This window comes from Pyrus communis, chromosome 4, assembly GCF_963583255.1.
Source record: "Pyrus communis chromosome 4, drPyrComm1.1, whole genome shotgun sequence".
Taxonomy (NCBI): domain Eukaryota; kingdom Viridiplantae; phylum Streptophyta; class Magnoliopsida; order Rosales; family Rosaceae; genus Pyrus; species Pyrus communis.
Genome location: NC_084806.1, coordinates 3,303,354 through 3,321,020, shown reverse-complemented (window position 1 = coordinate 3,321,020; position 17,667 = coordinate 3,303,354). Strand labels below are relative to the sequence as shown.

The following is a 17,667-nucleotide window of genomic DNA, read 5'->3' as shown; positions in this document are numbered from 1 at the left end:
GCCTCCTCCTTTTGGGCCCCATTTGGTTAACCTACTTTAATTTGAAACTTGTTACGTCTACACCTCGCAATTCTAATTAAAAGACGCAAGTCTCCATCTCACCATGTCATTGGCAAATAATCTTACAAGTTTTGAGAAAAAGCGAAGCTGGTGTAATTTCGTTTGTTCTTATAGCACACGTCACGTAATTTAACTTTATTAATTTACTAATTAAACTTGTACTAAAGCAACGAATCCGCGTCGCGTATGCAGTATGCAGTAGACAATTTTTTCCTTAAACACGGCTTGGCAAGTAGGAAGATGGAAAAAAGTAAGATTGTGAAGTGCGTGTGAAGTCCGCTGTGCACTTTTGCTGGGAATATTCTCCTCCACTTGCATAGAAAGTTATAGAATATGATTCTCCTTCAGTTATTAGTAGATTAAAATGAGTTCAAATTTTTTGCATCCAAAATTCTCTGTGATATATCTCGTTTGTTGACACATGATCATTCATTTAAATCTCACTTAACAATATTAAGTTTTCAACATATCTCTTCAATAAAAATTCTAAAACTATAGATAAATTACGTCAAAAAAACATGTGTCACTCAAGTAAATAACGCACGCAGAAGTCACATAAAGTTTTGAGTGAGAGAAATTTAAACTCGATTAGAATGCACTGGTCCAACTTCAAACTTCAGGTTTCAAGCTCGATGCCCAATGAACCAACAGACTTGAGCGTCACTGCCCAAGAAGATGCAGAAACAGAAGGGCCCAAATGCAAGAACACTAAGAGGCCAAGGCCCACAACCAACCTCAAAATAATGCATTGCTCCATAGCCCCATCTTATATGCCTTCAAATCATGCGTTCCCAGTCGTGTCGTGTGAGAAATTTTTGAGTGTAACATAAATATAATTCGGTACATCAAGTGTCATAATATAAGTAATTAGATACTTAACATTATTTTGTCTAACTAATTGTATTTTAACACTTGAGGATACTTACATTATTTTGTCCAACTACTTGTACTGAACTGTATTGCTAGCACATATCATGCATGCCAAAATCAAGACAATAAGTTATGGATTTTTTCCATGCTTCAAACCTCTCCTATCTCTAATTAAGCCTAATAATTCAAACTAATTATATATAATTAACTGATTAGGATAGAGCTGCCGGAGTCCTAAAAACAAGAACATCATTTTTCTTGATTTAGATGAAGTATGCATAACAACACCTAATTAGATTAAAATATAATGGAGAAATCAATTAGTGTCACTAATTTGCGCGGTCAAATATATGTAGACAAAACACATGAGCTCACTCTGCGTTGGATGCAATAAACAAATCCACATCTCACACAAATTTGTATAAGCACGTGCAGGAATTCCTCATCGATTCGATCTTACTTTCTTGTCATTTTCTCCCTCGTTAATTTTTACAAATGAGGAGAAAAGTTTATTTCCACACAGCAACAAGTTGAAAATACCGTCACATCTAATAGGACAATCAGTGGCGTAGTTAGGATCTTCAAATGATAGGATTATAATATCAACCAAAAAACTTTATGGGATTATTTTGTCGAGCACATAATAGGCACTTACGAATTCCTGCCAGCATATGCCAAAATTTTATGTCAACATATGCCGACAACTACTATTACTTGTAAATGCTTGTCGAGGGTGGATGTAGGATACTGTGGAGTAATGTTGAAGACTTTCAAAGCTTTTCAACTAAAACATTTCATACAAGAAGAGAGAAAATGAAGACAAATATGACAGAAGAAAATAGAAGAAGTAGGATGAGGAGGTCGTAATTTAGGTTGCCTTAGTTGTTTGTTGGGGTTAAATACAATATACAACCAAATATACATAGAGTTTTTAAAGTTATTGGGATCAAGGACAACCAATGACCCCATGCTGGCTCCGCTACTGAATTCACCACATACCGCTTATAAAAGTGTTAATAAGGAACTTTTGGTGCGACATCTTTTTAATTTTGTCGAAAATTAGTTTCTGTAAGTTGTTGAAATCGCAGAGAAAAAACCCATTATCCGGTGGCTATTATTTCAAGAAGTTATTTTTTTTCAGTACATCGATATTCTTATACTAAGGGGAGAAGAAGTTCGGCTAAGGCACAAAATGTGCAGCCTAATTTGGTATCGAATTCACCATATACGAGATTCGAATCTAAGATCTCTCACTTCCAAGTGAAAAAGAATACTACAAAACTGTAGTACTGAGGGACTCAAAAAATTATTAAAGAAATAGTAATTATTTTTTTAAAGAAATATTAATTATTGGAGAAAAATAAGCATAAAAAAATATTACAAATAATAGACAAGTTGGCATGCACGACAAATACTAGTGGACAGAAATGAAAGTAGCTATCCGAGGAAAAGGAAAATAAATAAATAAAAAGGAGAAAAAGATACAGGCTGCAGAAATCGAACACGTGTCAGAAGGTTTGAGGCTCCGTTTAAATCAGTCCACACCACAGACAAATCCAGTCGTTACAAAAGTACCCCTACAAATCTAAATCTGGCTACTGGACATTGAGCCTTCCCACGCGAATCTGATTCTCTCTCTGTCTTTTGTCCTTTTTCGTCTATTCAAACTCGATTCCCAAAATCCTCAACTTTTGCCGGTTCAGAGATATCTTTTTTTTTTGGGTCCTAACCGGTTCAAGATAATAAAAGACTAAAAAGTATTCACGGTCAAATTTAATGTAGAATTCTATGCACCTTGATGAAATTAACCATTAATACGACCTTAAAAAAACAACATAACGACAGATTTGAGCCACCGAAAATTAATTTTAATAGAAATTGTTGTATTGGACTCTTTGCACAAGCCTTCCCTAGATATAACTTACAATGTTATAATTTTGTAAGAGAAATTATTTTTGCAAACCACTTTTCTATTCTTACAGTGTCACGTTTTTGTACAATCATCGTTTAGTTAAGTATCACGTTATGCTTTAATAGAGCTTATGACGTATAGGTTAACGGAATGATGAATTTCAGAGTAAAATATAACTTTAGGTACAAAAGTGAGACGAAAAAACTAAAAAAATCATATTAATGAGCAACAATCCTGGCACATTAACAGAAAAATTGACGACTAAACTAACGAAAGTATCAAAATGGCAATTAAAAATCAAACCATAATTTTGACGAAACTTCAAAATAATAAAGTGAGAAATTTTTTATTTGTTTTATGACGTTTAAAAAGCCATAAATAAGAGTGTATAACGCATGACCGTGAATCGGTTTTTCTCCTTCAAAGGCCCAGCGGTTTCCACGAAACCTCCTCGCCAGCCTATCACAGCAGCCTCTACAAGGTAGGGCTAGTATCGTCTTTCCACTATCACGCAGTGGGCATATCGTCGAAGCCCTCTCACGTCACCTATAAATAAGCCCCACACCTGTCTGGTTTTCAGAAAAACAAAACGGCCGATTAAGCAAAAGCAGCAATCAAAATCCCTAGGGTTTTCGTTCCAATCCGGTACCAAATCGATTTGAGATCTCAATTACCTCGCCGTCCGCCGGCTCGTTCAATTCTGGTGTCGATTCCCGAATCTTAGGGTTTCCGTGAAGGTCGGTAGCTATCGTCCGGTCCTCTGAAGAGTGCCTAACAATTTCGGATATTTGTAAGTGAAATCATTGTTTTTTCTCTGAATTTGTTGCTTTTTACATAAAATTATGTTTTGATGATTAGAATATGTTGTTTGAATGGAAAATGACGAAGCTTTGATAATCTGTATATGTATATAATTATATGTTGAATTAAGCCTGTAATTATAGGGTTAAATTTGTTCATGATGATGATGATTTTGTAAAGAAAACAATAATTTTACCAGATTTTGCCCCTTTTTTGCTGTCTAATTTATAGTTTATAATTGCTAAAAGTATAAATTTTATAATTTTTGGCTAATGTGGTATGTTTATTGCAAGAATAATTCGATTCTGAGCTTTAAGATATAGATTTCATGCTCTGCGTGCTTTGACGTTAAGAAATTTCTGTGCTTTTGTTTCTGGTTACTGATATCTTTATTGGTTTGATATGAACAGGAAGAACTGAATGATTTAATGGAGTCCAAAGGTGGTAAAAAGTCTAGTAGTAGTAGTAGTATTAGTAAATCATCCTTATTCTACGAAGCACCTCTCGGCTACAGCATCGAAGACATCCGACCCAACGGTGGAATCAAGAAGTTCAGATCGGCTGCCTACTCCAACGTGAGTGTTGGTTCACTAGTATTGTTATGTATGCTATTGTGCTGTAGAGTTGGGGTATGAATTCCTTCTAGCTGGTTAAATTGTACATGAAAAATGCTAACTTTCTGCTTCTATGTTTGTGCAGTGCGCTCGCAAACCATCCTGATATTCCTAAATTGGATTTTTAACCACGAGGCGTGGTTCATCAGTTTTATTGCTTTCCTAGGTGTTTATTTCCGTTTTCTTCAATCGACATCTTCCTCTCTTCTCTCTTTTGCGACTGTCATCTCTTTGCAACTGCAATCTGCTTTGGATTCTGTGATCTTCTTGCAACTGTAAGCGCTCGTGTTAGTCAGTATGGCCATGGAGGGTTCTGCTATTGGATTTGAAGGTTATGAAAAGAGGCTAGAAATAACATTTTTCGAGCCGAGTATCTTTCTCGACCCTGAAGGAAGGGGTCTTCGGTCTCTGTCCAAAGCTCAGATAGATGAATTTCTTGACCAAGCTGAGTGCACTATCGTCTCGTCATTGTCGAATGACGATGTTGACTCGTATGTTCTTTCTGAGTCGAGCCTCTTTATTCATCCATACAAGATGATCATCAAAACTTGTGGCACAACCAAGTTGCTCCGTGTGATCCCGACTGTCCTTCAGTTGGCTGAAACCATTTCCCTTGCTGTGAGATCTGTGAAGTACACTCGTGGGAGTTTCATTTTTCCAGGAGCACAGACATACCCTCATCGTAGCTTCTCAGAAGAAGTTTCGGTCCTTGACAGCTACTTCGGGAAGCTTGGGTCAGGAAGCAGGGCGTACGTGATGGGCAGGTCAGACGGACCTCAGAAATGGCATGTATATTCGGCGACTGCCGAATCAGCAAGCTTGGTCGAACCTGTGTACACACTCGAAATGTGCATGACTGGTTTGGACAGGGGAAAGGCTTCTGTATTCTACAAAACCCAATCGAGCTCAGCCACAGCGATGACAACCGAATCTGGTATCCGAAAGATCCTTCCAGATTCGGACATTTGCGATTTCGAGTTTGACCCCTGTGGGTATTCCATGAACTCCATCGAAGGAGCTGCAATTTCGACCATTCACGTCACACCAGAAGATGGCTTCAGTTATGCGAGTTTTGAAACCGCTGGATATGATCTGAAAGATGTAAACCTGAACCAGTTGGTTGAGAGGGTATTGGTTTGTTTCCAACCGAAAGAGTTCTCCCTAGCTGTGCACTCCAATGTTGCTAGCAAGTCACTCCAGCAACATTGTTCCGTGGATTTGAAGGGATACTGTCGCGAAGAGAGCAGCCACGAAGAGCTTGGACTGGGTGGAGCCATTGTCTACCATAGGTTCCTGAAGACGGAGCGCTGCAGTTCTCCTCGATCAACTCTCAAGGGCTGCTGGAGAGAGGAAGAAGAGGAAGAAGATTATTGAATGCCATCGTGAAGCTTAGGACGGTCGTCATTTTTCTGATTTATGAATAAATTACCTGTCAGCGACGGCCTGATAATGGTAACCGTAGAATGTCTGAAATTTGTCTTGGATTAGTGTTTCGGTTCATGTTCGAGTGTCGTTTCTCGTGATGCAGCACACAAAAGCCTAGGTTCGCTATGCCTATTGTATTCAGGATGCTTAATTTGTTGTTGTCTTTGCATTCTTAGATTGATTCTGTGGATCAGACCTGATGTTTATTACAATTTATTTACAGACGTTAGTTTTTCTGTTGCCTTTTTTTATCTTCCTCAACATTGAAGCCTGCTTGAATGTTGGAGTCTAGGGTTTTGGCAGTTTTCCAGACTTTGTATCATTGGTCCGGGATGTTACGGTAGTATCCCTTGCAAGGACGTACAAGGACTGATGTAGCTAAGGCTCACTGAGAGTAGCTGCCTCCACTTAAGATTTGTGCAAAGTAAAAATCACGATGCTTACCAAAGGGCCCGAGAACATATTTGCCATATGATTCATGCTCCTTCTATTGATCAGTTGAAATTTTCAAATAATACATATAGTAATAAGCGATCATTATGAAAAAAATGCCTTCAATTTGACTTCATGAAATGTGAAGAAAAAAATGCAATGAAATTAAAGAAGATATTTTACTATCACAAAAAAAATATTCGTAACTAGAGATTAAGGTTGCCTCGCTAAAGAAAGTTTCTAGCATCCTCCATGGGGGGCGTATGTGAAGTCTTTTCCGGTTTTATTAGTTCAGTTAGTATGAGCTGTATGGGGATAGCAGTAACTTGTAATTAATCATAATTTAGAGCTTAGGGTTTTAAGGTTTAGTAGAGGCGCCACGCTCAACCAATGGTTTAGGGTTCTAGTTGCCCTGTTGAATGCCTGACTTTATTTTTAAATTTTGTGAATAGTAGACCGGAGGCCCTAGACCCAAAGGGACATTTGAACCATTCTAAGATTTCTGTGAAAGCTTCCCATTGGATCTATTAAGGATCCTTAAGAGCACGTCTATGAATTCTGTCCATGGTAAAAATTGATATGATTAGATCTCAAATCCAACCAAAAACACACCTCCTTTCATTTTTGGGTCGCCGAGGCTCATTAGCTATGGCTGGTGCCATGTCGATTTTGAGACCAAAGCCCAAATCCTTGGCACTGATGTTAGACTAACATCAGTAAGTCCTTTTAATCATTTTTTGCATTAGGCGCGTGCTCTACACACGACCAACTAAAAGAGTGGCGTGATCAATTATGTTGTCTAGGGCCCACCACAGCGGTTGCTTAGCACATGGCCAAACCTCATACATCCATTTTAGATTCTTCTTTAAGTCAACGGTTCTTATTATTTTTCGTAACAAGTACTTTTGAAAATCTAAAAATTTAAGAAAAAAATCAGAAAAATAAGAAAAAAAAATCAAATAAAAGAAAATTTCCACGGTTTGTAAACTTTTTCTATAAATACTAATTCATTTTCCCTTTCCCACACCAAAACTCTATACAATGTTTCATTTTCTACTTTCTTATTTCCTATTTTGTTTGTGCTTTAAAAAATTGACATCTCCTGTTGAAGGGTAGAATCAAAGCTGGAACCGCATGATCGACCGCCGAAGAAGTTTTCTTGTGTGAGCATTGGGTTGCCGTTACCCATTGACATGAAGAGAGCAACCAAAATCTACTCAAAAATCTAAATAAGATTTTTGATAGACATGGACATGTGACATAATCATAAGTCACTTATTCTTAACTATTTTCATCCGTTCAATATTCATTGTAAATTAACTGAGGGAGAAACCAGCCTATCTGGCATCATGCTAAAGTCGTCATGACGTCAGCAAAGGCCACAAATTATTATTATTTTTTTTTTTTTGCGTCAGGCGCGCGTTCCTGACAATGATACAGACGGCGGGCCTCGTGCGCACTAAAGGGGCGCGGGATATGGCCATGTGACTTGTCTTCGACTGTTGGATTTCCAACGGTAAAACAAATTTGAAATTCAAACCCAACGGCTAGTGACATGTCACAATTTGGACTGTTCGATTTTCATATCAACGATCCAGATTTTTCGGCAAAAAAACTTCAATAAAATAGATAAAATGTCATAAATTAATGATATTTTTGTTTATAAATAAAGAAAATGTCAGAAATTAAAAATAAAATAGTAATTTTTTTATTATTTTATAATAAAATAAAAAAATATTTTAATAAAATGGACTAGGCTATTTAGTTTTAGTGGTGAAAATGTATTTGGCCAATTACTATTTATTTGGGTGGATTAAATGGATTTTAGGCCAGCTCATTTTTCAAGAGTGGAGTTGCTCTTAAGAGCTAAGGTTTTTTTTAGTTACTATTACACCACACCGCCACGTAGTTTGATCAATTATTTTATATTGTAATATTTGAATTTATTTATACTAATACTATATTTTATATTTATGGTATGTTAACTATGTTATCCACTAATATTATAACATATAAATTACTAACATCACTTAATTGTGTGATTGTCAAACTAAAAAACTTTCTCAATCTAAAGTTTGTTTAGCTGTTGTAGAACCTAGTTGGGAACTTGGTTAATGACTAATTCTAGAACCAACTAGCTAGTCTGGAATAAATCCCAATCTTTATATTATTTTAATTTATAAAAAATCACATTTACATACTATTTTTAGTTTTGAGAGATGTAAATGTTCGTGGGACTGATGTGTGTGACAATGAACTCACCTCCTCGGTCGCAGCTATTCTTAAAGACAACATAATTTGGGTTGCTTCCAACCCAATTTTACAAATCAAAGCTGCTGCTGGTAGTACTAATACCATATATACTCCTACTCTTCGAGAAATCTTTTAGCATGTCGGGAATACCATCGAGTACACTAACTATCCTAATACAACTAGTTATAATTTTTCTTTTTGACATTTTTTATCAATTGTATTATTACACATAACTTACCGGACCATGCGCCAGACAAACTGAAAGATCTCTCCTACTCTACTATATATACCTGATTGGTTATTATGTACTGGTAGTCAGCCATTTCTGAAACAACACATCCAAAGACGACGACGTTGTTTTGTTTTGCATAAATGGATAATTGTTTGTTTTTGTCAAATATATAGATACGTTGTTGGCTTTTGGCTTGTTTGTGAGTTATGGAGGCCAGCTAAGCAAGGTTGATGCATTTTATCCCTTCGCAAAAAAGTGATTTAACCTTTAGTTAATTTTAACGTTTTCTTAAGGTTAAATCTTTGTTGGGTTTGTTTTTAGTAGCTACAGTATTGTCTAATTTTTATTTTTAATTTAATTAGTCCTAAAACGTGTTACATCAAAACCAAATTATTGAGAATAAGTGGATCATACGCACAGCATTATCTTTATTTTGAGATCCTCTACTTTGTGAACCAGACAGATTGGATGGCTGGCAAAGAGGGAGCCTCTACTTTGTCATCTTATTTTGAGAGGCCAAGATTCGATCTACTTGTGCAAATCACATACTGCATTCGTTTCTTCAGCTAGTCACTGATTGAATCGAATAGTAATATCTTTATAGTATTGTTAATTGTTTGGACTACGTTAAGTAAGGTGTTAGGTTTTGTTAGCGACAGTAGCCCATATGTCAGTAACGATCGTCTCAAAAATATATAGGTCGAAGTCCAATTAATTAGTTCAAACAAATTTTGTGTGAAATTAATTAAAAAGAAATAAAAAAGTGGACTATATAAATAGCAGTACCATAATCCTTTCAAAATATACAAAGAAACTTTCAATTTTTACCACCCTTTTTTTGGGTGGTATAAAGAATGTAGAGAGATTTATTTGGTCTTCTCTGCAGTACTAAAGGAAAGAAGAGCTGGTTTATGGCGTGTATGGGATATCCTAAGCTTTAGATGGCACCATTTGTAAAGGAGCTTATTCCATGTTTGCCATCACCAATGGGAAGCATTTCCTACCTTGGCAAAAGTTTTGAGGCTAGGGAACTCTTTCCAGGGCTGTTGTTGGTCTTGGGTCCCAAGATCGGTCAAATTGGCAGCGAACAGGTTAGTATCGCGTAGTAATACGGAGATGTGTAATGTCACTTGGGTCAATTGACCTCCATCTTCATTGGTTTTTGTTTTAAATAAGAATGGATTACCTTGTCCCCCTTAATCTTTTATGGCAGGGGAGGGGGCGATGCTCAAACTCGGTTCTAGCATCTTCACTCTTTAACCCCCTTTGTTGCTTTATTTTTTTGTTGGTCTGCTGTTGCTTGCTTCGGTGTAGGCTTCCTTGTACTGTTGTGGCATCTTTGCCCTGGAAATGTTATTCCAGTTTCCCAAAAAAAAAAGAAGAAAAAGTGGGATTCAACAAAAGATTGAAATTGGCAATCAATCTGTGGCATCCATTTTGAAGCACTTAAAATCCACAAAATTATAATTTTCATTCATTTTTTCCTTATACAAGCGATATTAAGAAGAATATTCGAATACAATACATCGAGTATAAAGGTAAATACTATTAATCAGTTCAGGTAAAACTTATTTTACATTGCAGATTGGTTAATTAAACCAGTTGGCTAAGATAGTGTGCTTTTTTCTTGTACCGAATTCGAATCTTCCCCATAAATGACTTTTAGATAATAGATGAAGGTACCTACATAGATGAAAAGGAAGATTGGCCCCTCGTGAGAGAATCATATACATGGTGGTGGAACAAGATGGACAGTAACATCATATACAGATTTCTTTAAATTAGGTACAATACCCTAGTGGGTGGGGAATACATTCAGAAACAAGCAAAGTGCTATTTTCTTAAACTATGGTTTTATAGAGAGATGGAAGAGAGGGAGTGGGGTAGATGACACAATGTAGGGTTAGGGAGTCTTCTCTACCAGTTCATAATTGTCCTTTTTTTGAGATATAGAACCGAGAACATAATCAAATGCATGTGGCTTTTGGTATAAATTTTTCAAAAAACAGTGGCCATGCACTTGAACAACCCAAGCCAGCTTAGTCAAGTGGTAAAAAAGAACAATAATTTCTTACTGATTTGGGGAGAGAGAGCTTCTTTTAGTAGTGCTGCATGTCTTGATTAGGGTTTGTGGTCAACGATCTCTTTAAACTCATTTGTTTGACTCCCTTTTTGGCTCCAGAGAGGACCATGACCTTGATGGGAAGCTCTCCTTCATTTGTTAATTCGACATGATTCTGCTAATCAGGGAAGGTGGAGTAAATGGTGGGAAAGGGTTTGGAGTGAGGTGATTGAAAACTTATAGTTGTGTTAGGGACAATCGTTTATGTGCGTCTGTCAACCATTGATGAAAGTGACTAAATTATAGTTGGAAAATGGTGGAAACGAAGTGATTAAAAATTCAAGTTGTGTTAAGTTTACAATCGTACGTTCATGTGTAATTATCAACCATTGATAAAGTGAGTTCGACAATTTCAGATCAACGACAAACATGAACTGGGTATGGAGCCAAAGAAAGATATATAATATAGGAGATCACCTAACTAACAGGAACATATATAGATACCATGCCTCTGTGTCTAAGGTGCAAGCAAGTAGTTGTGTGATCGTAATTCATCAGTGAAGCTTGTTGTAGCGTACTGGTCGGCATGTTCCAATCACGAGGGAGATAAGTGCGCGCCTGTCAGTGGACATGAAGGGGCCACGGACGACAGGTCGTATTAGGATCCCTACTTGATAGAAACATTTCCATTTTATCATTCATCATTGCCATGCAATATATTTCCTTTATTTTTTCATTAGAGAAATTCAAGAGCCATGCACTGCATATTAACGGTTAGAACGATGAATTCGAGCACAAAACTTAGACTGCAGAGTTATAATTGTTTGAGATCTACTTCTTTATTATCTATAAATATGACGTATTTTTGTTCACCATCATCAAATGATCGTAATGCTTACTATCTTAATTATTATTAAGATATGATTTAAGTAAAAATTGAGTACTCATCAGTGCTTTAGAGTCCTCGTAGGGATAAAATGTAAACAATGGTAGTGCTATGCTTGAAGTGATAATGTACCATAGTGAAGCTTTCTTTCGTAACGTACTATTATGAAAAAATAACCCATAACTCGAAAAGATTAATGTACTAGTCTAACGATGTTGAGGATAGAATTATTAGTGTGTCCACCAAAGTGTCATAATACAAGTGATTAGATACTTGGAAAAAAAATTTAATCACTTATATTATAACACATGATGTATTAGATTGTGTTTTCAGCACTCTAGAAAAGAAACCTCTTGATGTTTAGTTAATTGCTTTGTCAAGTTGTATACACCATTATTAGGTGCTATTCCAATCTTAATAATCTTTTATGTTTGAACGCAAATGATAACCGTTGGATCGGTCTTACTAGAGAATCTCAAGATTGATAATCATGAAAGCAACAGGCATTTAGTCCAAAGAAACATTTGAACATCAAGTCAACGTGCAATCCGGGGGTCCACATTGCACGTGCAGCCATGAACATCGTGTAAGATATGCTGTAGCAGTGGCCATTCTGGTGCAGTGCAGGCACAGGTAAACCAGTGTTTGGTAACCCGACCAGGACCGTTGATTCTTCATCAGTTGGCATTATCTCAGCAGATATGCGGACCCATAAATATTGCATAGTTTTTATTTTTAGTAGAGAGAAAAAGAAAAAGCAGCTTTTGCTTTTAAAAGTTGGTGCTTTTGATTGTTTATTTGGAGGGATATCTGTTGAATGAGGAGACAGAGCCCAGCGTGGTAAGTATCGACCGATCTCATCTATATGATCTTTGCACAATCAAAACTTTGTGAGGAGTGAGATTTTCTTGTTAGAAGAATTTTACATTTCTAATTTATTGACGGAAGTTTTATATGCATCCGTTAATATCAGTTGACATGTGTGAGCAATCGATTTTAATATTGTGAATAATTTGATAACTGGTTGATTAACGGATTCATATTTTCAAAATGAAGTTTGGCATCATAAAAACCTATTAAATATGATTTTTATAGAATTTTTATTGGTTTGGATTTGTCACATATAACTTACAAATTTGATCGTTTATTGATAAAAACTAAAAAGTCAAAATTTGATTTGATGTTAGTCTTTTTCACAATAAACAATTTGGTTTCATTTTGGTAAAATTGAAAACTTAAAAACTAAAAACAATCAGTTGAAAAATGATATCCACTAAATGTAGAAGTTTGGAATTTCTTCACTACACGCTCGAATTTCTTCTAGTATAATTCATTGGAAAAATATGAGATCGAATTTGAGAATCAATAAATGGCCAACTTAATGGAATGTTTGATTCCCAGGCAGCCACTTTGGAAGCTCAGCAGATCATCAGAGCCAAGTGCTATACAGATTTTCCCTCTTTCTCTCTCGCTCTCTCCCCCCCTCTCTCTCTCTCTCTCTCAAAGCTGACCATAGTGAGTGTTATTTTTTGATTAAGGTGTCTTAATTATAACTTTTACAGTGCTTAACAGGTAATAATTCACTTGCTTTACATATTATAATCAAGGAATAACTAATAAATATATAAAAATGCATGTAGCTGTTCTTTAACCCAATACATGGTTGAAGGAATTTTCTTTTGCAATCATCTTTTGCAATTATCTAGTGAGTGAGTTGCTTTTACATTTTATATACTCCTTCTCTCACTCCTCTCTCTCTGCCCTTTACTTTTTTTCTTTACTGAGCCAGTGGCAGCAGGCCAGGCATGCTTCTTCTCCTTTAAGTGCTTTTTCAAGCCAAACAAAACCCTGCTTCTTTCTTGGCTCTTGGGCCTGTCAGTACGCTCTGAGTAAGTGAGTGAGTGCAATTCTCTGGTTTTTCCTCTGAGACAAAATCATCATACACCTTGCAAACAAAACAAAAGCTTGAAACTTTCAAGTTTTTTGGATAGAAAGCTAAAAACCCAACTTCGAGATTTTGGTTTTGTGCAAGTTTTCACACTGCCTTTTCCAGCTCCATTTTTGCTTCTTCCTATTGGGTTTTGGTTGTTTTTGGAGATTCAAATCAATGGAAATTAGGACGGAAGGTAAAGCCTTGTGCTTTGTGGCGTTTTTCTGCTTTTGGACTTCTGCAACTGGTTTGCTTTCTCCAAAGGGTGTTAACTATGAAGGTAACCAAAGACATAACGATATTTTAAACTACTTTAGTCTATGATGTCATAGTTTTAATTATGTTTGCTTCAGCCATATTGAGAAACCATGACACAGAGTAGTCTCTTACTATTTTCAAACAATTTTTTGCAGTGCAAGCATTGGTGAGCATTAGAGAAGCTCTCAAGGATCCTCGCGGCGTTCTTCGAAATTGGGATGGAACTTCTGTTGATCCCTGCATCTGGAACATGGTTACTTGTTCTCCTGATGGCTTAGTCATTGGCCTGTAAGTAGTATTGCTCAAAAACCACCAAAAATACTAATTGAATAGGGAAATTTGAAAAATGCACCATGCAATATTTTTTTAATAAAAAAAGAATAAAATTTTAAGCTGTAGAAATTGTTTTTGTACAGGGGAACTCCAAGCCAGAATTTATCAGGCACTTTGTCACCAAGCATTGGAAACTTGACAAATCTCCAGCTTGTGTGAGTATTGAGTGACCAATAATTATTGAAGTAATACAAAATGGTAATCATGTTTTACTAATTAAATGAGGTGTTTTGCAGTACATTTCAGGATAATCATATAACAGGATCGATCCCCGCCGAGCTCGGGAGGCTCCAAAAGCTTCAAACACTTGATCTCTCCAGCAACTTGTTCAATGGAGAAATTCCCAGCACTCTATCACACCTGAAAAGCCTACAATACCTGTGAGTGGACCTCAGAATTTCTTATTTTTCCAAAATTCAAATTATTGTCACGAAATAGTTATCAAACGTGTCTCAAAAAACAAAACATTAGTCACATAGTTTGGAATTTGTGTTGCAAGCAGGCGGCTAAACAATAACACTCTCTCTGGGGCAATTCCTTCATCATTTGCTGATATGACCCAGCTGGCATTTCTGTAATTCTCTCCCAACTTCATACTTTTGATATTTTCTATTAATCCTGTTGAAATATGATCTGAATAAGGTTTCTTTGGATTTTCTGTAATCGTTTAGGGACATGTCTTATAATAATTTGAGTGGTCCGGTCCCAAGGTTTCCCGCTAAAACATTCAAGTGAGTTATTTCAATGTTGCTTTTCTTCCTCCTTCCAAGTTTTTGGTTTCTGAAAAGTTGAAAACAGAAGATATAAAGCTAAAACTCATGTAATTAGTTTCTGAATTGACAGCGTTGTGGCAAACCCTCTGATATGTGCCACAGGAAAGGAGCAAGACTGCTCCGGCACGATACGACCGCCGCTATCTTTGCCCTTGAATAATTCAACAAGTAATCATACTTACTGCTTGTTTCTGTCAGTTTAGTTGGCGTTTTAGTTTTTGGATGTGAAATGGTTTATCATGAACATTTCCTCAGAAGTTCTTAGCTGTTATTTAATACTAATTTTTTATACGGGGTGCATTCAACAATTTGTGAGGTGCCAATATTAATGTTTTTGAATTTCAAAATCTGCTTTGTTCATGTTGTTCTCCTGCAAATTATTATCCTCATGATTCAACAACTTCGTGCCAATGACTTTTTTGACCAAATAAAATAAAATTTTTGAATTTCAAAATCTACTTTTTTTCATGTTCTTCTCTTATCTTCGTGATTCAAAAACTTTCTGTAGAAACCATAATTTGTTTTTCTTAACGTGTCTAGATTCTCAAGCCGCCGGGAGACCTAGGAGCCACAAAATCGCCTTAGCATTTGCCTCGAGCCTTGGCTGCATCTGCCTTCTAATTCTTGGTTTTGGTTTCCTTCTTTGGTGGAGGCAGAAACACAACAAGCAAATATTCTTAGATGTTACCGGTTAGTATATAAAAGTAACTGATTTAATCAAATAAAGTGAAACAAGCTGTCTTTACTGACACGAATTATAAATTTCAGAACAACATCACGAAGAAGTTTGCCTTGGAAACTTGCGGTCGTTTCACTTCAGAGAACTTCAAGCAGCAACTCACAACTTCAGCAGCAAAAACTTGGTTGGTAAGGGTGGTTTCGGGAATGTCTACAAAGGATATCTCCGTGATGGTACAGTAATAGCAGTCAAAAGGCTCAAGGACACGAATACCATAGGTGGGGAAATCCAATTTCAGACCGAACTTGAGATGATCAGCCTCGCTGTGCACAGGAACCTCCTGCGGCTTTATGGTTTTTGCATGACAGCCAAAGAGAGGCTTTTGGTTTATCCTTACATGGCTAACGGAAGTGTTGCTTCGCGTCTCAAAGGTAACAAACCTTTCCTCCATTCTGAAATTATTACGCTGTCATACCTGATTGAGTTTAAATTAAGATTAACATTCATAATTTACTTCCAACATCGCAGCCAAGCCACCCCTGGATTGGAGTACAAGGAAAAGGATTGCATTGGGAGCTGGAAGGGGACTATTGTACTTGCATGAGCAGTGTGACCCCAAGATCATTCACCGCGATGTGAAGGCTGCGAATATTCTGCTAGATGATTACTGCGAGGCTGTTGTTGGAGATTTTGGGTTGGCAAAGCTGTTGGATCACCATGATTCACACATTACAACCGCTGTTAGGGGCACCGTGGGGCACATTGCCCCGGAGTACCTCTCAACAGGCCAGTCCTCTGAGAAGACTGATGTTTTCGGGTTTGGTATCCTCATACTTGAACTAATATCTGGACAAAGAGCTCTTGAGTTTGGAAAAGCAGCAAACCAGAAAGGGGCAATACTTGACTGGGTGAGCCAAGCAAAGATGTTTTCCCTGCATTTTTTCACCAAAATAAATGATTCCATATGTCACCTAACTCAAAATTTTTCCTCCAGGTGAAGAAAATCCAACAGGAAAAGAAGTTTGATGTGCTGGTTGGCAAGGAACTGAAAAATGACTATGATCCAATAGAGGTCGAAGAAATGATTCAAGTAGCTCTCTTGTGCACCCAAAATCTTCCTAGCCAGAGACCAAAGATGTCTGAAGTGGTTCGAATGCTTGAAGGAGATGGACTCGCGGAGAAATGGGAGGCTTCTCAGAGAGCTGAATCGAATAGGTGCAGAACCAATGAGTTTTCCTCCTCGGAACGGTACTCTGATCTTACCGATGACTCTTCATTGCTTGCACAAGCAATGGAGCTGTCTGGACCAAGATAATACTACTCTCTAAGTATATAGAGAAATTATAGGTCAAGTTGATAGTAAAGAATCAAAAATATGAGTGAGAGTTGGGGTTGGTTTGTATATTAGCATCATAATATTTTGTCATATTGAACGTCCAAAGAGTCGTGTAAGTTGGAGAAAAACTCTCGTGTAACAAAAGACACTATATGACAAGCATTTATTGGACGAGTGATGTCACTAATTCTATGTTTTGGTTGCAGGAGAGAATCTCTAGTTAAATTACTGATTGTACAGAAATTTGATATGAGAAACTGACATGCAGATTGGTTGAGTGTTAAATGCCATTTTTGCATTCGTCTTGAGTGAAATAGATATAAAGAGAAGTTCCAATTAGGGACCTTGAGATTGTAAGAGTAATGTTGCTGGGATTGAATTTTGATTGTTTTTCTTGATTTCTTGAGATTATAAGGACGATGTTGTGTGTTCTGTTTTCTTGGAACTCTTATTGTGTTTGTTGGTGAACTGGAACTTTCGTTGGGGACTTCAATCTATATTCAATTGTTGAAAAGACCAAAGATACCATATCATGTCTTCGACATTAACGCCTCTCTCAACCTCGTTGATGGATGAATTAGTCATTTTAAAAGCACTTTTCAAATGAGCCCATAAATGATAAGGCATTTGGTTGGTAGCCATGCTGGCTTAGGTGAAGCTCTCTCTGATCTTGATTGCCTGTTACTTTGGCGCCTTGTTTGTACACTATCATTTGTCTTTTGTGTGTTATCAATTTTATTCTGCTGACCAACCAAAATTGCAGACGTGAACAATCATGGAGTATTTATATTTAACAAATTAGCCGATCTCC

General features: G+C 36.8%; 2 protein-coding genes across 3 annotated transcripts; both read left to right on the top strand.

The window, feature by feature from the left end:
- Nucleotides 1-3,414: 3,414 nt before the first annotated feature.
- On the top strand, nucleotides 3,415-5,925 carry LOC137730743 (S-adenosylmethionine decarboxylase proenzyme-like). Its single transcript, XM_068469702.1, has 3 exons — nucleotides 3,415-3,632; nucleotides 4,054-4,218; nucleotides 4,343-5,925. The coding sequence occupies exon 3, from the start codon at nucleotides 4,555-4,557 to the stop codon at nucleotides 5,629-5,631; it is 1,077 nt and encodes a 358-aa protein (XP_068325803.1). The 5' UTR covers nucleotides 3,415-3,632; nucleotides 4,054-4,218; nucleotides 4,343-4,554; the 3' UTR covers nucleotides 5,632-5,925.
- Nucleotides 5,926-9,421: 3,496 nt separating this feature from the next.
- Nucleotides 9,422-17,048, top strand: LOC137731031 (protein NSP-INTERACTING KINASE 2-like). 2 transcript variants are annotated; one of them, XM_068470085.1, is made up of 12 exons: nucleotides 9,422-9,690; nucleotides 12,017-13,757; nucleotides 13,891-14,023; nucleotides 14,152-14,223; nucleotides 14,305-14,448; nucleotides 14,571-14,642; nucleotides 14,740-14,799; nucleotides 14,912-15,009; nucleotides 15,382-15,531; nucleotides 15,610-15,951; nucleotides 16,049-16,428; nucleotides 16,515-17,048. In XM_068470085.1, the coding sequence occupies exons 2-12, from the start codon at nucleotides 13,655-13,657 to the stop codon at nucleotides 16,833-16,835; spliced, it is 1,875 nt and encodes a 624-aa protein (XP_068326186.1). In that variant the 5' UTR covers nucleotides 9,422-9,690; nucleotides 12,017-13,654; the 3' UTR covers nucleotides 16,836-17,048. The 2 variants fall into 2 exon arrangements, with proteins under 2 accessions (XP_068326186.1, XP_068326185.1); XM_068470084.1 differs by having other exon boundaries at nucleotides 14,568-14,642.
- Nucleotides 17,049-17,667: the final 619 nt, after the last annotated feature.